The sequence below is a fragment of the Trichoplusia ni genome, chromosome 2 (assembly GCF_003590095.1).
Source record: "Trichoplusia ni isolate ovarian cell line Hi5 chromosome 2, tn1, whole genome shotgun sequence".
NCBI classification, from domain to species: Eukaryota; Metazoa; Arthropoda; class Insecta; order Lepidoptera; family Noctuidae; genus Trichoplusia; species Trichoplusia ni.
In genome coordinates, this window is record NC_039479.1 from 3,254,667 (window position 1) to 3,277,456 (window position 22,790).

The following is a 22,790-nucleotide window of genomic DNA, read 5'->3' on the forward strand; positions in this document are numbered from 1 at the left end:
AACAATAGTGATAGTATTACAGTAAAACGTGACGACGAATAAGGGAAAGAGGTCATTATAATGAGGATCACCATAATAACAAAAGGCTGGATTATATTAAGGAAAATAATTTATTACTTAAAATTAAACACCTGAGATCATACTCAGCAATAGTAACGCATTACATACAAACATGAATATAGTCAATGCAATACAAATATAGCACTAAGTTTGCTGTATTCTACAATTTGCTAAATTACATTATCAGGATAATGTCATCAATGAGCTACTAGTTGCTAGAAAGTCATGCACAACGAAATAAATATATGAGACAAAACAATATTAGGTAAACTAGAATGAGGTGTGCTACACACATGGTTGGCAACACTGAAATGGAATTGTATTCAAAAATCGTTACTATTCCTGATTTGTTTGTACCAAATAAATAATTTTGTAATATTTTGTTTGTACCAAAAAGAATGGCTTCAAAGCTATAAAAAAGAAATTAATATGATAATTTGAAACCTAAAGAATATCTTACAGCCCGCCTTCTCTTACCAAATTGGGGACGTTCAAAACGGCGACTTTTCTTATTCTCCCATCTGAGGTAAATGGGCACAGAAGAATGTATCTCTAATATATTTGCTACTGTTTGCCGACATTTATGTAAAAAAATTGTCGGAGGTGACTCTTGACCGTGCCAAAAACTTCTATTTTAGGCGGCATATTATCCTACGAATCGTACAAAATATAATCAAATATATGACAAGGGCCAACCACATATGCAGTTACCGCGTATACATTTATCTAATTTATGAAAGTCGATACACAATATTGGTTCAATATACAATATGATACCACAAAATTGTCTAAAAATTCAAAAGCTTTGGTCAGTAAAATAAGAAGTATCCGCTGAGAGTAATAGAAGTAACAACTTTCTTACAATAATATTTACATGAATTATGTCAAGTAATTGAAATCCTTAACTGTGCTAAGGTGTTGATCTGGGTGAAACAGATCACCTTTTAGGAAAGTCTACATTATCGAAACTTATTTGTCTGCGGGCTCTCATTTTGGCGGCTTCCTCGAAGGAAGGCATGGAGTTGGACTTGAAGAGACTAATGCCCGATTTATCGAGCATACTGAGTCCACTGGAACTGTTTGAGTTACTGTCTATGTTCACTAGTTTGTCTTGTAGTATGTTCTTGGAGCTGCTCTTGGGTTGGTCTTGTTTCATCCCACTGTGTGTGTTCTCCTTTATCTGCGAGGTGAAGGTGCTGGTCACGCTCTGCCGCGCCCGCAGCTGCTGGTAGGCGTTAGCTGATATGTAGCCGGACACTTTGTTGTTGGCCTCGTTCGCGAGTCGCATCTGTTCCTCTTGGAAACATTCGTCGATGGAACGACCTTGAATGATCGCGAATACGTACTGACGGGCAATCCTGAAAATTAATAAAAGTTTTTTAGATGAATTAATGTAAAACTGATTTTGGAGGCTCATTGTTTAATTAATAATTAAACGAAACTTATTTTATAAAAATATATCTTTTCTGTTCTAAATGTACAAAAACGAATTTGAACACATTGATTCTTTTTTTAAGTTTTACCGCGAAACCATTGACAAAATTTAACTATGTATTCAACACATATTAGTGAAATTGAGAACGTTAATTAATAGTTATAAATCTGAATGTGTTTAATATTTAAAACCTAGAGTTGAGTTATGGTGTGTTGTCCTCACTTGAGCATGACGTCTGAGGTGGAGAGCGTGGGCGCGGCGAGGCGCGCGGCGTGCGGCGGCAGCGTCAGCAAGCGCCGCGTCAGCCGCGCCAGGGACGACGCCTTCTCGCGGAAGCCCGCCGACGACATGCGCCAGCCGTGAGCGCGCAGGGCCTCCGACACCGCCCACAACAGCTTCTGCAACACGATACATCATACTATTTAATAGAGAAAGTAAATATACCTTCAATATACTTATATCAAATGAGAAAAACTTTAAATTCAAAATAGAAAGATATCGCAACACTCAGAGATAAGTGGAGGAAAAACGAGAGAACTTGATTACATAAATAATGTAAATGCGTTAAATAACCAAGTAATCTGTCATCACAAAAACGCGACGTGATTAACTTTAGAACTTGCATCCTTCTGTATAGACGTAAACTATTGACTAAACTAGCAAAAGTGAAATAATTTACAGTAATATAACTTTAATCGAGACGATCAATATTTGAAAAAAGGGAATTTAAGTTTTACCTTCTTATGAATTTCACTCCATTCATTTGTGGTTTTTGTAGCGAACGCTTCGGATGCCCGCCTCGCGAATGCCAGAGAATGCGAGCTGCCGTAAGTATCACCTCCGAAGGACAAACTCTTTGCTATCTTACTTCTACCGTTATCACCGTCATCATCGATCAGATCCCGCTTCCGTTTCAGGAACTGATCACTCTGCGTGCCGTCCATGCTTTTGGTGTCAGCTCTGACAGGTGAACCGAATAGTGCCCGTTTGGATTTCATAGCCTGAGCCGGAACTGAGGTTGATGCTGCGACGGGAACAGTTTTCCTGTTTTCTGGACTAAACAGGGCCCGTTTCAAGGTCTCCCGAGTTGGCTGTGATCTTGTCATATGCTCTGAGTCCATGAGGAGCCGCCTCATAGCCTTCTTCTTGCTGGAGCCGCCACTTCTTGTCTTGGGAGTCTTGGCTGGTGTCTTCTTGCCCGGAGTCTTGCGTACCGGCGTTCTCTTGCCAGGCGTACGTTTATTGCGAGGGCTCTTTCTTTCCGAAGAGTTAACCAGCTTTCTGTGTGGGAAGAAACTTGAAAACATTTCGATATCAGTATTGAGTTAGATGAAGAGTAGTTAATTTCAGATGACATACAAACAAAATTTTAAAGACATTAAAATAACATTAAAATTTATGCATAGGACATGATTTTGTGAAAAATGCAAATTGTGGCAGATCACCAATAAAAAAACCAAATAGTAGTACTATTTGGTTTTTTTATTGGTGCCCGAAATGTATTTAATCTAGGATACTTACTTCTTATCAATGAGGACCATCTTGGAATTCGATGTCTGAGCCTTCTCGTTGATGGTGGCGGCACTGGCAAAGGCCTGCCGCCGTCGTGCCAAATGCGACAATCGACGTCCAGGCGACTTCGCTTGGGCCAGCCTGGAAACAAATATTCATTTCCTTTAATTTAGGTGACGTTAATTAACAAAACAGTTAAAAACGGTTTATTTTTTATATTAATCTAAGTTACCTACGCCATGGCACATACATACGGCGTAAAACCTCGACATGTTACTTTATAATATTTATTTAGTGAAGTTTGTTTTGAATTTCAAGGGTTATGAGATATATAACACATTGCATCTTAATCTCTACAATACTTACTTCTGGCGCAGGGCTTTCCGTTTGCTTGCACTGTTAGGGGACTGCATGCCCCCAGAGTAGATGTTCACACTTGTATCAGTCTCGGCGCCAACATATCTCTCTCCATATCGTAAAGCAAGTAATTCCAGCTTTTCTGAGTGTTTTGTCACATTATAACTAGAAATAAATTAATGAGATGTTAGATAGTAAACCATGCTGGGTTTATATTAGTTGGATGAGTAATAAAATCCAAAACCATAGTGATTTTATTTCTTGTAGGACTTAAAAAGGTGTTTAAAAAACATTTGATTACAGAACTAGTGGTCTAAGTGTGCAGTTCCAAAATATATGGAAAAGAACAAGCATGAAATTCCATTGGTTACTGTGTAAAATAAAAAATAGATGCAGGACTATGTTCACACATAATATGCATCACATAAAATGCTACAGCAGATAAGTAATGTTTGTTGATGACAATGGAGAAATGGATTAAGAAGACTAAGGCAAGCTCACTGAACTTTTCAAAGCTCTATTGAGACTTCAATAGTCTTTACAGGTTATAAAAAATGCTACAATCGCAAAGCTACAACATTATCACTAATGCAATATCATATACACATATACAGCATAATTTTAACCAACTAAGCCTTGTTACACACATCTGAAGAGAATTTTACAACTATTACTTTCAATAGAAGTGTTTTATTAAACTTTTAAAGCAACAAATACTTACTACACATCATAGTATCTGCATTTGATCACTTCTGGCCACACTGTTTCTAAAGCCTCGGCTTCAGTATTCATCTTCAAGTGTATACTCTTATCATTGACACTGGTATCGAGATCAGAATTATCATGAGAGGTTGAACTCTTGGACTTGTCTCCATTACTCCTACTGTTGCTTTCCTCATTATGTTGTATCCTTTCAGGTATTTCAACAAAGGAAACTCTCTTTGTTGGTGTAGTTGAGTTAACTTCTGGAGAATTTATTTTTGTTTCTCCATTAAAAATAGGTAGGTAGCCATAGTACTTTTTGAGCATTTCTGAGACATCTGTTTTTAGAATGGTCACAGATGGTGGTGGTAGAACTCCTTGTAGAGTTTCCTGTAAAATATGAAGGTTGTAAATAACAAAAAAGAACACTTGTTAGCTGAGTGTGCAAGACCCAAGTTAGACTTAGGGAAAAACTTATTTTATTTGCATGTAAGACCAGAATAAAGTTGTTTGTTTAGTTAAAATAATAAATCTAATAAGACTTCATTCATTTTTATTTAAATCAGCTGACTTCAAAGTAATTGATGTTTTGTCTTATCTTTTTTAAATCTTTTGTAATGGTAAATTTACTTGCGCATTTAAAAACAAACAAATAAATATTGAGTAGGTCTTTGTCATGTCATTATCAACCAGATGAGGTCAATTACCAAAAGGCTGCCCGTTACAAGATTCTTTATTGTGAATACTGCATACAGATGAAGGTTATTATTTTTATAGGCATGTTTAAACCTGTCTAGGAATGATAAGATAATTGATGCCTATATATAATCATGTGTGCCTTATAGTCACTATAAAGTACCTACTGAAAAAATGCATCTAGGGTCACATGGTAAGTCACAAAAGTATGCCATAAATGGAAAATTATCTGGAAATAATTGTAGGAATTAAGCTTATAAGCTGTGGCTATTGGTATCCCAGTTGATAATCAGCCACATGACAACAGCAATGCCAACTATGCAAAGAGGTTTTATTAATTTTCAGGTTATTATGTAAATTACAAAGGTTAGGTTTAAAAATAGATAGAAAAGCATGTCACCTCGAGCTTCCTGACTCTTCTCTTGTCATGAATTTCATAATCTCTGAGGAAACTCCAGAATGGTTCTGGCTCAGCTGGCTGTTCTTCCTCTTCCCCATCAGAGAACATGTCTGGAGATCTCACTCCACTGTCAAAGGATGCTTCCAGGGAGGAGTAGCTGTGGTCCAAATTCCACTTGGCCGTACTGCCTTCATCGTTACCTATGGGGCACTTCTTAGCATTACTGTCATCATACTGCGAGTCTCCCGTACTCTCAGAGTTCTTGTCTAACCTATCACTAACATTGTCTGACGCATCACTTACTCGCTGATCACCATCATTACTCTCACTAATTGACTCATAGTTCTCACTGTGGCTTTCAAATGGTCCCTCACTTCTATCTTCTAAATTCACTAAACCATTATTTGAACTCAGTGCCGATATGGGATCCACAATGGGTTTTAACTTTTGAACATGCTTGATTGTACCATTGAAGGATAATTCACTTATTGGTAACTTGAAAACGCTCTCTGAAGGTCTCACGTCTCTGAACATTGGTACACTGTCTACAGCATTGTTACTGTTTTCCATAGTAGGAGTAATGAACATAGGATGCTTTACACCTTCGTTTCTCGAATCCTCTGACGATACGTGGACGTCGGTATGGTTAGACTTATCGTTTATAAGACTGCGCTCGACTGTCGCGAACGAGTTCTCAAGTAATGAAGCTGCCAGCGGCGAACACGGCGAATTAATTTTAACACATAAATCTGTATCTAAACTGGATCCTTTTTCATTTATTTGATCAGTACCCAAATTATTTAATATACCGTGTTGAGATTCAGCTGTTTCGCAATGTTTATTTATAACATTACTTGGTGCTACGCTAGATAACTCAATGTTACCTCTACTATGAGAACTCTCGTAATCGCAGTTATTTGCAAATATTCGCTCAGCGGGCATGCGATTAACACTTTGGTCAATTAGTGGATCGACCACATTAAAACTTCTTAAATATCGCTCATACAAAGAAAAACTATCGCTCAAGGAGTGACAATTTGAGTCTTCAAGGGATTCCATCACCACTTCATTCTCGTTAGAGAAATAATCTTTTAGAACATCACTAAGGGTTTCTCTAAAGGAAATATCTTGGAGAATGCCAAATATATTCTAAATATACCAAGTTTTCTATTAACTATTTTAAATTCTACTAAATATATTGAGCTCACGAACGCGCCATTTACGCCATGTTGCTGACTAAAAACAATTTGATTCAGTCGATAGAGGCCTCTGCAGTCTACACATTAGTTCACGACAACATCGTCGTCTTCAAAACGTCTATGGCTTACCTTTAGTCGATTCCAAGTCAATTTTAAACCAATTAGTTTTTTTCGTTAAACAAACTACTAGCTATTTCCACATTCACTATCTAGACAATCAGTAAAACTCAGATTTACCATTTTTACATCACTTATAACTTAAGACGGGTGCTCACAAACATTCTTGTTTAATCTAAACAATATATACAAAGTAATTTGATCAAAAAGTAAAGTCCTAATAATAGCTTGATTAATAATAATATAATGATTCAATTAATTCATTTTTCGGTAAAAAATGATTGGAAAGGTGTTTCGTGAAATATGACTGTCAGTGATGATTTAAAAAAAATCACAAATTATGCTAAATATAGTTCTGACCTTACTCAAACTATTTATTCAAAACAAAAACTAATTGCTCTAATCAAACTTCTATTTCATCTTTAAAGTTTATATTCAAGGGAAATAAGTTGATCAGAGAAACCATGCTGAAAGTGACTAAAATGCTTATATTTTTTTATGTTCTCGCACAGCCCTAGCAATTAAAACACCGGCGACGTCCGAGAGACTGTTTGACAGAGAGAGAGACATAATGAGTCAAAAGTTTAGTTCAGCTGGTTGTTAAACATATCTAATTGGGAACGTGAGGAACTCAACAAAATTGCAAGGATTCAATTGCGGTTGTTTAAAATTAGGTGAGCGTTTAAATTATAACAAACATAGGTACTTCAATATAATTTAATGTTAACTATGAATTGTCTTTGTAATTTAGAAACTTCGGCTCGCAAACTTTTACGACACTCGAGAGTTATTTAATAATTTTCATTTATTTAATTTTATAAGCTTCTCTGTAGATTTTTCCATTGAAATACATGTAGTATTACATGTAAGTTACAAGTTTTCTATTTTTTTCTGAGCAATTGTATTTTGTGTCCTACCGGCGTTATTGTTTGTTTGAACTGTCAAAATTATAAAAAAACTCGTAAGGCAGCGGGAATTAAATTTGATATTTACTTACGATTGAAATTGAAATTATAAACCGTATGTGACAACAAAGCAACTGTGAGAAGGTAAATTGTCTTTTCCAATTTTAAGTTTAGGTTGAAACTAAATTAAAAAGGTACAATAAACTTTTGTTTAGTTTATCCAAACTTTAAACATTTTATCCAAATTAAAACTATTAATAAAAAACTGTGCCAACTTCCATTTATCACACACATTCTAAGTTTTTGTAGTATTAATACTAAATTGAAATACTGTGTCCAACTGTATAAAATAAAAATTGTTGGAGCCTTCTTATGCATCACTATTAGATGTGCTTTGTTAGCTCATGATTATGGATCCTAAGAGAGATAAAAATTAAACCTATAATTTAGATCTGGCAGCTGGTGTCCATCATAAGCTTGTGTTTGGACCTCAAATAGGTAATCATCATTGGCCTAGCCTTTTCCCAACTATGTTGGGGTCGGCTACCAGTCCAACCGGTTTCAGCTGAGTACCAGTGTTTTACAAGGAGCGACTGCCTATCTGACCTCCTCAACCCAGTTACCTGGGCAACACGATACCCCTTGGTTAGACTGGCTGTCAGACTTTTTTCAGCTTCTGACTATCTGTAACGACTGTCAAAGATGTAGGAATAACAGCCGGGACCCACAATTTAACGTGCCTTCCGAAACACGGAGGAACTCGTTATGACAAAGATGGTCACCCATCCACGGACCAACCGCGTCAAGCATAGCTTAACCTGTGATCGAATCGCTTATGCGGTTATAGCTTAGCCACGAGCTCCTCAAATAGGTAATAAAGAAAGAAATTAAATCATCAGAACTTATTTCTATGATAGTTAATTTTTATTTGAAGATTAAATGCTAAATCAAATAGTTTTTATTTCTTTCTATTAGGTTGAAATTCAGGCACTTCTTAAACATTGCAATAATGACTCTAGGTGCTAGGTGTTTAGTTAATTTTATGACAGTTTTTTTAACATTTTAACCTTATATTTTTCTCTCACAACATTCTGAAATAGACTAATTTCATAATATAATATGGTATGTAATGGCTTAAGATGTTCTTCAAGTAAACCAGTCAATGCTAAAAATTTTTTTTAAAATAACATACTTATGAGTAACTTACATACTTAAATATTTTTACAGAATAGACTATTTTTTATTTTATTTGGGAAACAAATAGATATGCTAGAGTTAATAAAATTCATACAAAATAAACAGTACACAATCCAGAACAGTTTCCACACTAAATGTGAGCTTATTCTCAAAAATGAGTTATTTAAGTCTCTTGAAAATTGTTTTGTTCTTCTTTCCATTATCAGTAATCAAAGTTTAATATTAGTTTAATTATTTTTTATCTCAAGCAGAATGTAGTCCAGTCAATTAGCAAATAGTTCAGGTACTGGTTCCTTGTAAACAAATAACATTAATGAACACGCAGACCGCAGAGTTATGATTATTAAGTAGTAAATAATATATTTATTAACATACAAAACAACAAAAAATATGCTTGTATGTTTCTATGTAATAATATCTTCAGTCCAAAACAAACTTTTATTTTTAAGATTCCACACCCAGTAACAATATTCCGTAAGGTCTACTGTCTTGTTTATCTACTTGTCTGTCACCAGTCTGTATCTCATAAACCCCTATATCTAGATTGAAAATAGAAGTTAAGCAACAGTTTTACATAATTCCAATGGGTGGCTATTTTTTTTTACGCCCGTTTTTACGGAACCGTCAGTTCCACGAGTCCGTCGAACTTGACAGGTTTTTATTTAATTACAAGTAGTTACTGAATATTACTTAAAGAATAATAGATGATCTCTAAGATAAATGTGACTGTAGTTAGTGGACTATTGTCAGAGATCAAAGTGTATTAAATTACTGTCTTTAAGTGATAAGTAAGTATATTTAGATATGCTTGGCCATTAACTGTGGAGCAAGTCCAAACTACAAATGACAATGTTTGTTTAACAATACCATTTGTACTTGAAGAAACTTAAGTATGAATGAGGATGTCACAATTATTTTGTGAAGCTCATAACTTCATCCCTTCCTTATTCCTTTTAAAAACTGAGGTGGAAAACAAAGTGATAATAAAACGAACAATGTTATATTTTGTAATAACCTCCAAATAATATTCCAAATATGAAAATTCGTTGTAACAAGAAATCTATTATCGTCTCCGAACAATAACATGTTGCTAAATAAAAAAAGAAAACAATAATACGAGTGGACTTTAAAATTAATTGTCAGTCACAAATTGATAAGGACAAAGTCGTAGGAAATCACTAGTAATTAGATATATTGGATATTTGTCTCACTGGCCTCACGGTATCTGTCTATGATTGCACTGACCTCTGCCCCCTGCGCCTCATTATCTATAAGGTATAAAGAAGTCAAAATGATGTATTCAGTCAGGCTCCTGCACTCATTACCAGTGCCTCAGTAAAAATTAAAAAGATAACGCTGCAATTGTGTTTTTACACTGTTTTGCACATGCGCGTCGTGAATGATTGTACGTGAAAAGTTGAGTGTTACATGTTTTAATAGACCTTTATTTGGCTTGCAGAACTAAAGGTAATGTGTATTAGCATAATAATATATGATAATTTATTCGTGTGCTATTCATTTCGTCCTGTGATCATTTCGAAGATAGGTACTGTGCAACTATAACGGTTGCCTGACCGACACGGTATAGAAGTTACCGTATACTGAATAATAAAATGAAAACTTTGATCCTTGATCACGTGAACGTATCACGTAATATTCAGGAAATAAACGATGACACAATACTTAGTAAACATGTTTGTTGCTCTTTCTATTCTATCATATGCCGATAGTAACTAGAAATGGCGGATGTGGCAATAAAACACTTATAAGTCATTAAAAATCTGGTTTGAAATAACCGAATAATCTAACTAAAAAATCTCCTCCTATTTTAAAGTTGGTGAAAAATCAAAATGAATATGTATCGGTAAAAATTCCAATACATTGAATGATTTGTTAAAGTTTCCGGTGATACCGTGGCCAAACATAATCGAATGGAATTTGATATGGGCAAAGATCGGAATTTATCCTTGACCAGTTATCGCCATTACAAACCTATTTTGATCCCGGAAAACTAGAAAGCATACTCAACAAATAATATTTAAGTAAACTAGCAACGAAATTAAAAACCAAATGCAATAAATAAACCAAATATTCAATTAAAATAATTTACTAGCATGTATTGTAAAACAAGATGTCTACTCATTGTTTTTTAGATAAAACTATCATTAAAAACTGTTGATATAATTGCGGTAATTAGTTTTAAATTAATTAGAAACAGTCAGATAATGTGGCTACAGTTTACATTTGTTGTCTAGACGTGATCTCTGTTATAATATTGACATACGCCTTGTTTACATATTGTCTTGTGCATACTATGAAGTTACTGCGTTATATTAGGAAAGACATTATAATAATACCCTGTTCACAAGGGTTGTGTAGTGAGGGATGTGTTTTGAGTCAATAAAAGCGTTTGATCAATACTGAGGTGGGTTTTCCCATATGTTGAGTAAGCCCGAGGTTAGCGGCAAACTTTCATAGTTGTTTTTGTAGCAGACGTCGCGTCGCGTGAAGTTCACGTATCTACTTGTAAAAATTCAAAAAAGTATCCAAAAAGCATCGTGCTGAAAATGGCGTATGGAGATTAAGATTATTAGAAGATTTGATCATTCATTTATTTTGTTTTTTTAAGCCAGGGCTTTTTGGTCGCTGGGCAGCCAAAGAATGGCTAAGAACCTAAAATCTTTTCTTGCTTATGAGAGTACGTATACCGAATAGAAATGGAATCCCGGATGTTTCTCAAGATCCTCATTCGAATACAGAGAAATCGAAGCTTGGAGTTATTTAGGAATCTGTCGAGGTAGCCTTGCGGTTCCATGAATGGATTCGGATGCATTAGGTGCAGGATCCTTAACCTGGCAAACTACCAATGTCAGTTTTTCATAGTTAGAACCTTCTTAATTAATCTATGACACCAATGAAAAACTGCAAAAGGAAAAATCGTGAAAGAACCCACATTAAAAATATTGGATTCTAAAATTGCCAATCCTCAGTCAGCGATCTGATGAAACCTATCAAACCTTTTCCTATATGGAAAGAGGCCTGTACCCGGCAGTGGAATATCTATTATCGTATTATATTTAGGAAGTACATAATACGCGACACACGGTTTTCAGCCTAGGTTTTTACCGACGTAAAAGTAATAAGGTAAATACGAAACGGCCCTAACTTTCCTTCCCCGTGTAATAACATTATTGAATACAACTTACATAATAATAATAAGTATAGCTAATATGCTCGGGGGTGGAAGTGTCTAATGGCGTAATAACGAGGAAACCCGCTCCGGGTCTGTGACCCGCGATGGTGAAATCGGTGTCGCACCTCTCTACACCCCTAGCCACTCGCACTGGTGTTGCCCACCTGCTGTCAATCGTGACGGTATCATAGGGGGCCCATCTAGTGAGTGGCGAGTCACCGCCTGCCAATTTATTTACATCACCATGTGTAGAGAGGCAGGTGCCATAGTTTACCGGATAATTTAAGGAACTGGTCCACATAACAATGTCTCATATATATTATAATAGTCTAATTGATTTTACACACATACTTGCAATAGTTCTGCATCTACTTTGGATTCTTCATGTCTGTTCTCCCATAGAGCAGAGGTGAATGATCCCTAGTATATGCCCCATCACTTTGTAGATTAAAGTTCTCAAGAAGGCCTCTGCACGTTGGACCTACCTGTGTCCCCGTTCACGCCTTTAAAAAGGACCGGGTCTCCTCGCATGAAGTTAACCCGTGAATGAAAAGAGAAAAAAAAAAAAAAGAGTATAGCTAAACACAATAGTAAGATATTATTAGCTAATCCATGTATGTAATTAGCGTAACTTTTGACATTTGGCTCGGTCATATAATTATACCATTTATTCTCGAACATATGTTCAAAGACCAGCGTACTGCTATTTATATGAATAGTTTTCTGCAGTATTTGTAGCTGAACCTCGAATAAAATTATACTAGTCTACGACCGACCGGTCTGGTATGTAAGATTTGTCTCTAAAACAAATGTCGGAATCGCGACACTAATGGTTCTGAACAAATTGGCCTGGGAAAATAAATTTAACAATTATCAAAATGTCAAATTCGTCAACTGTTAAAATTTCCAGCTGTTATGGTTAGTGAGATTACCTATATCATGGTAACAGACGGAAGGACTGACAGCGGTACCTCAGTGTTTCCGTTTTTACGTTGTGGTCCGAACCCTAAAAAGATCTACAAATCAAGCGCTCCTTTATCAATATCAACAGACTTCTTAATATTAGTGTTTAGTCTATTCTAGCAGAAAAGATTGACGTTTTCAGTAATACCAGGTTTTCGAATAAAATACTCTGCGTCCATCAGTGTCCATCGTTTAACTATTTAACAGACGTGTGATGTGATATGATTACTGGAGGTGCTTTAAGGGCCAATTTATACCTCATAATTGAAGTATTGTATCGTTTATCCAAAGTTTATAATGCAAATTCGCCCTTAATTCAACCACATTAAGAACACGAAAATATTGAAATGAATATAATATTGCTATTGAAATGAAAATAATGTGCTCGTTGGCCGGTTTGCGTGTTCTTGCATTAAATTGTGAAGTATTTGATACTTTACTGCGGCTCGCGTTGGGGTATATTGACCCTTACTCGGATTATGTTAGCGTATGACCAATTTATTTAAAACTTTATATAAAAATCTCTAGTTCTCACTCAACTCTTTGTTAAAAATGTGTACGTTTAGAAAAAATCTAATTGAAATCCGACAAAAAGCGAACTACCAGGGTACAGATAATCAAAAGATTTTTGTTTTTGTTTAAATGTTGTATTCGTGTACGTGTGTTTGTTACCTCTCCCAACGGGCAGATCGATTTCGTTGGAATTTGGTATGGAACTATCAGACACCTCGAATTAACACAAAGAGTCTTTTCAGCGATAACCAACATCTAAGCAGGCGAATCCGTAAGCCACAGCTAGTATACATATAGTAAATATTGGTATTTAATGTTTCAGCTATGGAGCTGGTTTCCCTAGCTAAGGAGGTGTTCCAGAACATAGCGGAGCAGGCGGCGAGCTACCGCATGGGGCAGTCCGCGCTGCGGTACATCGACCGCACGCTGTGGGTCATAGAGAAGTGCGCAAGATGGGCCGTGCCGCCGCCATGTAATATGTTACATTATTTACTTACAAAGACTGTAAACCGGATATACAAAAACCAATCTTATGTCAACGAAGTAAAGTTGATTTTATTTTATTAATTCTTGGAGTTGTGACCTTTTGTATAGAATTTTTGGTTGGGATTTCAATCAATCAATTAAACCTATCGAGGTCCACTTCTAGTCATAGGCCTCCCCCAAATTACGTCACAATTCCCGATTCTCGACCTTCCGCATCCATTCCGCGCCAGCCACCTAACCAGGCCATCGGGAGATTGACCCTATAATACTAGTCATTTATATAGACCTTTCTTACAATTCCAGTAGACCAAGATGAGCGTCCGCAGCCGGAGCTGGTGCGGCCCTTACCCTGGGTGTTCTTCCTGGCGATGCTAGTCACGCTCAGGCTTACCCGCGAGGGGATCTCACTCCTCAACCTCGTCATGGGGAAACCGCCACTGAGGTCTGCTGATGTGGTGGGTATTGATATGACTTAGTATTTATTTATTCACTATTTATGAACAAACAAGTTTACATTTAAGGGTAGGTTAAGTATCTGAAACGCTCTTTTTCAAATGCTTTAATTCTTTGAATCAAGACTAATTTCTGCTATAATTAAACAAACTATTCTCTAATTTTTGCACAAAATGTAACAGCAAATGCCGAGCTATCATTACATTCAAATAGCATTAAACGTCAAAAATAAAATGGTTAAACTAACGTTTTCTCAGACACTGGCGACCATATAGCCTAACACAAAAGCTATGAATAACTCTTAATTATGGAATTCTTTAATTACACTATAGGCCTATATCAAGTAGATTTTTCATTTATTCGTTCAATGATCAAAAAATAAGTTTCATTTCCTATTTCCATAATATAAGTAACCTGTACCCCGAGCAGGTGATGTACATCCAGAGCAAGCGTCGCTACCTGCGCACGCTGAAGTACCAGGGGAACCGCATGATGCGCGCGCGCACGTCCTCCGCGCAGCCGCCGCACTCCTGGAGCCACTCCATCAGCCAGCTGTTCGAGTTCACCATGTGCTTCCGCCGACACACCAACCACTACGGGAACAACAACACCACCAGGCTCAGCAATAATGATGAAGTACTTGTAAGTAAAACATCTGATTCTTTAATATCATTATTAAATGATGTAACGGTTTACTCACGCGTATTTATCGGGATTGCCCGACTAGTTTCGGACCCAACCAGAGTCCTTAATCATGACTGACGCGGCGGGATCGCGAGTCGAACTGGCATTACATTTTGTTAATATTTCACAACCTTCTAATTAAATATTTAAAAAAATGTTAAATGCATATCATTGCTTCTTAAACCGTAACAGGATTACTGCAACTTAAAATAAAGGCTAGAAATGCTTTTAGTCTACACTTCTATTTGCCATTTTGTACTTGAATACCATTTTTAACAGTGAGAAACTTTTTTTTTATGTATTTCTAATGACAAAAACCCCGTACATCACAAAGCTCTATACATGGAAATTGTTTCTATTGTCCCAGAATCTCTAAAAAAGCATACTAAATTGAAGTAATACAAATATAAAGATTTACTTTCGTCTAAACAGGTTGTAAAACGAAGTAAGCGCGGGCGAGAGCAATCTAACCCGGCGGCGACGGCCAGCGAGACCACGATGGAGAGACTCATAGAGAAGATGATGGTGGACCTCGACGCTGACTCTGATGAGGACTCCAGTTTCACTGTGAGTCTTTTACCTACTTGGTTCATTTGTTTAAATAAGTAGCTCGAAACTTGTATGTATTTTTGTTTATTAATTATTAATGTTCAGGAAGTGGTGAAGGGTTAGGGAAACGGTGCTATCATGTGACAGAATGATGTAACTTTTATTAGGTTGCGGTAGAATTGCCTTTATTCGACAGCAATCTGCGGTAGATTGTTGTAGAATAAAGGAGAATTTAAAAGCGATTAAAACCTGTGAAAATCTACTTCACCTTCCTTCTACTGTTTCATTTATATTTTTTCTTTTTTTTCGCTTACTAATATTAAGATGTAGTGTAATTTTGACGATTTTTGCTATACCCTTAAATACTTATTAAACATTTTTGTCACCACAGTTAACCAATGTGACGAGTCCAAAGAGCGATCGGTCAGACTTTACAACGGAATCAGACCAGGACACGTTGTGCCAGAACAACATACACAAACATGTCGACAGCGAATCCGGTCTCGACTCGCCAGTCATCGCCAACATATCCAAACACCCCTGTTCCACTCCCGAGGCCCGTCCAACAGAGGAGACTCCCGTCCAAAATGCTCAAGAGCCCATAATCTCATCACCAATTGAGGAGAATCAGAAGGCAAACGCAACTCTACCCGAGTCTCCCTCAAAAATCCCGCGAACTCCGAACAATGAACAGAAAATCGGTAGGACATTAAAGATTTGGTCTATTAAACTGAAAGAGACGTTTACTAAACGAAAGCATGCGATAGGTACGTTGGATTGATCGGTTGTTTTTTGTTTTTCAGCTAATGGGCGAACGGTAAAGAGTGTGCCCAGCAAAAAGAAAGGTATTCTTATGTTCTCTCTTAGGATTGTGCTTGCGTCATGACATTCTGCTACAAAATATACGAGAATTTCCGCTGCTACTTCTCTGCTTGTTCATTCTTTTACTTCGGAGCCTTATGGTTATGGGCTTAAATATGTAATGCATTTTCTAAAACACATTATATTCATTCCATTAATTGGCTGCAATACTCATTAGCATTACATAAATGAATCATTAGTGGTCTCGCGACGAAGGCATTTTACCGTCATCTCTCGGCATTGTCACAAAATTTAAAAGTAGAATATAGTAGTGCTAATAACGCCATCTGTTATCAATATCGTTACTGTTTTATAATCCGATGGTAATTTCGTTTTGATTTGATATATCAACACATTTAGGAGTCAGTTTATTAGATCTAAAAAATTAAGCATGTTTGCTCTTAAATAAAATATCTACATTTATAATAGTTTCCAAGATGTCTTTTGGAATAATTATAAGCATGTTCACGCCCATAAACAATTATATATTTATTAAAATCAAGAAAGCATGAATACATTTCAAGTAAAAACTTATTTTAATCTTCAACCTTCAGTAGAACTGTATCAATTTATTAGTTTCCTATTTTAACGTTAACCTATCACAATCCGTCGTGGTTGACGACTTCAAACAATGTGGTGTTAAGAAAGCTATTAGTTCTTTTTTTATTACCATTTAGACGACGTTTGGCGGGAAAACATATAACTATACAATGAACAGGTAGGTATGCTAGGCTAGACAGATCGACAGAATGTTAATCATGAGTTTTAATCGTATGTTTTAATATGGACATGTTTGATATAAGATTTATATGCAATTGGTAGTGAATGATCTATAGAAATATAATCAAATTGCATTTTCTAGAAGAAATAAAAAATTCTAAGCTAAATTTGGTGTACACATGTTTCGAAAATGATTTTCATAATATCCATTACATTAGACTACGCTAATAAAATCTATTGTTCATATTCTCTGAGGCCATACAGCATTTGTGGAAGATAGGCGCCGCTATACGACATATATTGCTTTCTCACTCTTCCACACCTACAATAGTATCTTTAAGATGTGGTGGTATACCCCAGAAGGAATGTTCTTCATCTTGTTAACATGTATGATCATACTACCTAATACTCCATACTACCCTATACATTTAATAAGAATAAAAGTTTATTAATTCTTATCCAGGTTCACCGATGTCAGATAAAGATAGAAGAAACTCAGACTTGCATGGTAACAACACGTCAGCGAACAATACTATGTAGGGAGGGGAAAATGGTAAGTTATCCTTACTTATATTATAAATGTGAACGTGTTTGGATGTTTGTTAATCAATCACGCAAAAACGGCCGAACGGATTTGGATGAATTTTGGAAAATTAAAAATATGTGTAAGTCAACAAAAAGTTTTAAAATATATCTTTTAACCACGCGGATGAAATCGGGGGCCACAGCTAGTATTTAGATAAACTAGTAAATTAAAAGAATATAACCCAAAGATGTTAGATCAGGTTCAGCCATACATTTTGTAGATTGATAACATTATTTCGTCAAAAAAATAGGACGACGCCTTAAGGGCTGTATACTTTGTAGATCATACACATATTTTCTAAATATTCATATTCATTTTTTATTACTTGTTGTTTTTCATTGCTTTTTACGTCTATTAAAAAAGTGATTCTCCATTCTGCTTAGAGTGCTTACACAATTAATAAAAACCATCTTTATCCCGCGGCTTCACCCGCGTAGATTTAGATAAAAGCTGTTAACATAATATCAGGAAGTCAGCTATCTTCACACCAAATTCCGTCTAAATTGGTCAAGCCGTTTATCGTGTGGAGACGACAAACATAAACACACATACCTGCTCCTATAATATTAATGTGATAAGCAGAGCAGATCAACTGCTCTTTTAAGGTATCTTATAAGACAATTGAGTTTTTTCTACTAATAATATTTTATGTCCATTTTCAGTACATCTCGCACAGTCAAAGTCACAGCACAGGTTATAAGTGTAAGTTACTCCATGTAGTGTAATAAACAACCGCATATTCAACAGCTGGTACTAATAGTGGAAACGACAATAATGTGATTATTATATTGTCAATTGTTTTACAAACGAGGATATTCGCAATACAGGTATGTGGAGTAGCTATTGTTGTAATAAAATTATTATATATGTAGGAGATGTTGAATTTAGATTGTTTTGCAGTCTGTATCTTCTTTTGCAAAGGCTTTTCCCGAGCTTTAGCTTTGCTTTCAATTTGATTTGATTCAGGTGTATTGTAACGTTTTACATTATTTGACTGCCTTTGAATTTTATCAGCCTGTATATTTTATAACTGTTTTTCTAACTATTCTTCTAAGATATGAATTAAATTTACTGAATCTCTTGAAAAAGATTTCATGTTTTTTATAAAATTTTAGTCAACAAATCAGTTAATTGTAATTTTCTCGGTTTTTTTGGCTCGTCACCTATCTGTATTGCATTTCTCGTATTTTGTTGTCGATTGTATATTAAGGCCTATTTACACTTTGATAATGGTTGCTAATGTTAGAATTATATCACTTGGATTGTAATTGATGATGACCTTCAAAACGCTATATTTGGAAAAAAGGTTTTATTATCAAAGATAGTTTTCTCACCCGAATACTCCTATATTAAACTAAAATGAAAATATATCCTTATCTGTTAAAAAGTGAGTAATATTCCACTATTCAGACATTCAAAGATTACATAATGTCAGTCTGCTTCGATTGCATTGGAAGATGATTAAAAATTGATAATTTTTCAATTATAATCCCTTATCAAAGTGCATTCAGGTCTCGAGGTAAGACTGGTTTATTCGGATGTCGTGATAAGCACAATTATCTCGTAAATTTGTTGTTTTCAATTTCGCATTTTACTCAATGAATCTCGCATATTATTTGGTCAAATTATTTTAACCTCGCGGGGAACTTGATAAGTTTTTTCTGTTTTATTGATTTGATTTATTTGTTGTATTGTTATTATTTTCAACTATTCATAAGAATATGAGCAGATCTGTTTATTGTAAAATTGCAGTTGTTTTCTGCATTGTCCCAATTATAAATAATATGTATATGTTTATACTGTCTATTTGTCTAACTATTTTTTGCTACTAGAGTAATTATTGAGATATCTCATTATAATGATTACATTTTAATTGTTTAATACTTTATTTATATTTCATTAAATTAAGTTCCCCATGAACTGACTGCAATAAGTTAGTATACTTGGTATATTGTGTAAGTAAAATAATATACAGCTTGTTTTACACTAGATAATGTTTGCGTATTTTGCTTAGTTTTTGTCTTTGCCCAATAAACCACCCCTCTACTACAACCAACTACTGCAATTCTTAAAGGTCTGTTGAATTAAATAATACGTAAAATAAACTAAGATTTAATTAGCTTATCTCATTATTTGGGCATGCTTGATACTTGGAGTTCCTCTTATAATCCTTTTATACTTTAAATCATTTAATTATAAGTTTTAATTGTAAAGTAATATTAAGGAAATTGAATTTTGTAATTAATCTGTACTGATTATGAGAAAGCAGGATGGTCATTGTGGGAGCGAGACGGGGCACTGCATGTATTGTCATATTGCTGTCAAACATCTACTGTCCCTCTATGTCTACATGCTAAAGGTACAGGTATATTACTAGTTGAAAATGTAACAGGGAGTCTAATTGATACTAAAGGAACAAGTTTTCTAGAATTAATATGTTATGTCAATTATATCAATAAAAATAACTAAATATAATAATTGGTGAATAGTAAAAACTGATAATAGTGTGACTATGGACCTGCCTTACTAAGTTATAGAAACTTTAAGATGTATGTCGTGTTTTAAGAGTGTGAGGAAATGTTTTTATTTTTATTTTTGGCTCAAAAAGTTAAACTAAAGCTTCGTTTAACGTAATGTTCGTATAATACTCATAAATGTTAATTGTTTTCACCAAACCTGGTGCTCTCTACGTGCGATACGTTAAAGTTCCTTGAGAAGTGCAATTATTTTATTCTCTAGAAATTACTACAATAAAATTATTTATTTTTATATTCCCAAAGATTTGGCTGTGTACAGATCAAATAATATAAAAGACTGATGGAATTGTAACAACTATTATTATTAATGTTTTTCGTTTCCTAAATTATATAATCTTATATTTTGTATTTTTTATAATGTTTGATATGTTGTAAATTATGAATATAATGTTACAAAATATAAATTTAACAATATTGTCTTTGGTTTTAATTGTTATACCTGTTATTTGTTGGTCAGGACAAGTTAGTAATGTAAACTACAATTAATGTGTCATTTGGCAGGAATAGTGCTGCGCGTGTGTCGATGTTTCGATATCGATATTTTATCAGATATGAGCATGGAAGATCAATACCGAGGAGTTGTGTTAATCGGCGAAGTTTATCGGCTATGATTTAGCAGTCATCCTTACAATCAGGCATAGTATCTTACTGTTATTTTTTATGTAGACGTAGAATAAACACACACGTAGTTAGAGGTTTAAATGTCCACACATTAAATGAACGCTGGAACAAATTATCCGTTGTTTTCAGAGTGAGTCGTTCAAGTATTGCGCGCAGTTCCACCAGCTATAGCAAAAAAGGCCAACGTATCAAAAAGTTTTAAAGCCTATGCTTCTTTATTACAATCGCTGCAGTTGATTCGTGTTAGGGTATTAAACAGATAAACAATAACAGATCATATGTGTAAATAGGCAGTGATCTTAAAAACAAACGTAGGATGAATGGTACCGACAAGTGAAGGCAATGAAAATACTTTCTTATTTAAAACATTATAGAGCAGGTAATGGCTAGTCTCGCGGCCACTGCCTCCGCGGACAGTCGCGGACGCGCGTCATTCCATTGTTTAGTTTTATATTCTGTGATATAGTGAAACACCATGTATACCGAAACAGTATTAAATGTAGCGGACAAAGTGATGGCATTGGAAATGTTTCCTTATTTCCATATAGCAAGGTTTTTATTGGGATGTCTAACTGTGAGAGAGGCTTATGGCGAAAGTAAGTGAATTATGTCTGTGGTGTATTTTTATTATCTTTAGATGGTCAATGAGTTGAATTGTTGGTTTTTTTACTTTTAAGCATAAAGGATGGCACTATCGAGCAATGATCAAAGTAAAGAATGTGAAATTCATAATTAAATTTATAATTATGATTATAGCGTTAAAGAGTATATACAAAAATACATTTTTGAGTGGTAAACCGATGTTAAGACCATAAATAATTAATAATGTAGGTGGTAAGTCACCAATCAGTGGGAACAAAAATAGAAAAAGGTATTCAAAAGTGTTGAACGCAGTCGTTTACATTGCGATTGCCGCAACGCAGTATTGTGTTCAAGTGGTATTATAATTAAAAATAATTAGAAAACTGATTACCTATTTACAGGTAATAGGTACATTGTTGTTAACTCATACAACTTGGAGAACAAAAAGATGATGTTAGAAAGTTAAATTACAAAAGCCTGTCGACTGCGTGTCGACGTTAAGGACAAGATAATTCGTTTCAAAACGTTTGTTAAATCACCAACAAAGTTCTAAACGTAATAACGATTGCTAAACCAAGATCATAATTTTAAATTGTTTGTTAAAGCGGCAGAAAATATTTCAACTGTCTACCTATCACGTTTTATGAGATACAGTTTGATAACGGACTGACCGACAGACAGATAATACTGTTTCATTTTTACTCTTCGGCTATGGAACCAAAGTAATTTTACAGGCATCTTCAACGGTTTCGCAACAATGTCGTGGCCATTGAGATGATGTAGGACGGGAAAATTCATCAAGTTTAGCATTGATCAGAAAGCAATGAAAATCATTGAATATATGAACTACATGGACCTCAAGAAATTATGTATTGAATTCCGTCAGTCAGTAGTTGAAGAATAAAATATTGCTAGGGCTACTGGATAAATTAATCGAAAGTCTTAGCATTCTTCCTAGTAATCTTCAGGGGAAGATGCCTGTAAAATTACTTTGGTTAACTGACGAAAACAATTTTGCTATAACCTTCATCTGAATAGATCCATTGAGGTAACTTATGCGACTTATAAAATAAGGAGACTGACTACTCCACTGGACTATTTTAATGTTCTAGCGATTACTCGATATCAAGAACATTGATGATTTTGTGTTGAAAGTGTCGTGTCGTGTTTCAAAGAAAGGACAAATAAAGCGCCTTATGATTTGATATATTTGTTGCTAATGATGTTAAATTGCTATTATAAAATTGTAAGTTCTGGTTCGGTAGATCATGATAGCCACATGTAATTATAAATTATCAATGAGATATCAAGTCGGTATGTCTATAATGTTTCTGTAAAAAATAACTAATAGCGTGAAAATTAGGAATGCTAAGACTTTCGATTAATTTATCCAGTAGCCCTGGCAATATTTTATTCTTCAACTACTGACTGACTGAATTCAATACATAATTTCTTGAGGTCC

The 22,790-nt window shown here is 35.0% G+C and overlaps 2 protein-coding genes across 6 annotated transcripts; one reads left to right on the plus strand and one right to left on the minus strand.

Moving 5' to 3' along the window:
* Nucleotides 1-91: 91 nt before the first annotated feature.
* LOC113503629 lies at nucleotides 92-6,425 on the minus strand. Of its 2 annotated transcripts, none has more exons than XM_026885669.1 (7): nucleotides 5,163-6,425; nucleotides 4,086-4,456; nucleotides 3,374-3,529; nucleotides 3,017-3,148; nucleotides 2,233-2,776; nucleotides 1,718-1,893; nucleotides 92-1,418 (listed from the first exon to the last, which is right to left on the minus strand). In XM_026885669.1, exons 1-7 carry the CDS (start codon nucleotides 6,219-6,221, stop codon nucleotides 998-1,000), a joined length of 2,859 nt encoding a protein of 952 aa, XP_026741470.1. In that variant the 5' UTR covers nucleotides 6,222-6,425; the 3' UTR covers nucleotides 92-997. The 2 variants fall into 2 exon arrangements, with proteins under 2 accessions (XP_026741470.1, XP_026741469.1); XM_026885668.1 differs by having other exon boundaries at nucleotides 2,233-2,791; nucleotides 5,163-6,424.
* A 588-nt stretch (nucleotides 6,426-7,013) lies between these two features.
* LOC113503662 lies at nucleotides 7,014-19,238 on the plus strand. Of its 4 annotated transcripts, none has more exons than XM_026885719.1 (9): nucleotides 7,014-7,152; nucleotides 13,572-13,721; nucleotides 14,042-14,190; nucleotides 14,618-14,830; nucleotides 15,305-15,439; nucleotides 15,813-16,122; nucleotides 16,225-16,266; nucleotides 17,466-17,555; nucleotides 18,251-19,238. In XM_026885719.1, the coding sequence occupies exons 2-8, from the start codon at nucleotides 13,574-13,576 to the stop codon at nucleotides 17,540-17,542; spliced, it is 1,074 nt and encodes a 357-aa protein (XP_026741520.1). In that variant the 5' UTR covers nucleotides 7,014-7,152; nucleotides 13,572-13,573; the 3' UTR covers nucleotides 17,543-17,555; nucleotides 18,251-19,238. The 4 variants fall into 4 exon arrangements, with proteins under 4 accessions (XP_026741520.1, XP_026741529.1, XP_026741503.1 ...); XM_026885702.1 differs by having other exon boundaries at nucleotides 7,016-7,152; nucleotides 14,039-14,190; XM_026885710.1 differs by lacking the exon at nucleotides 7,014-7,152 and adding an exon at nucleotides 9,453-10,047 and having other exon boundaries at nucleotides 14,039-14,190.
* The last annotated feature ends 3,552 nt before the right edge of the window (nucleotides 19,239-22,790 follow it).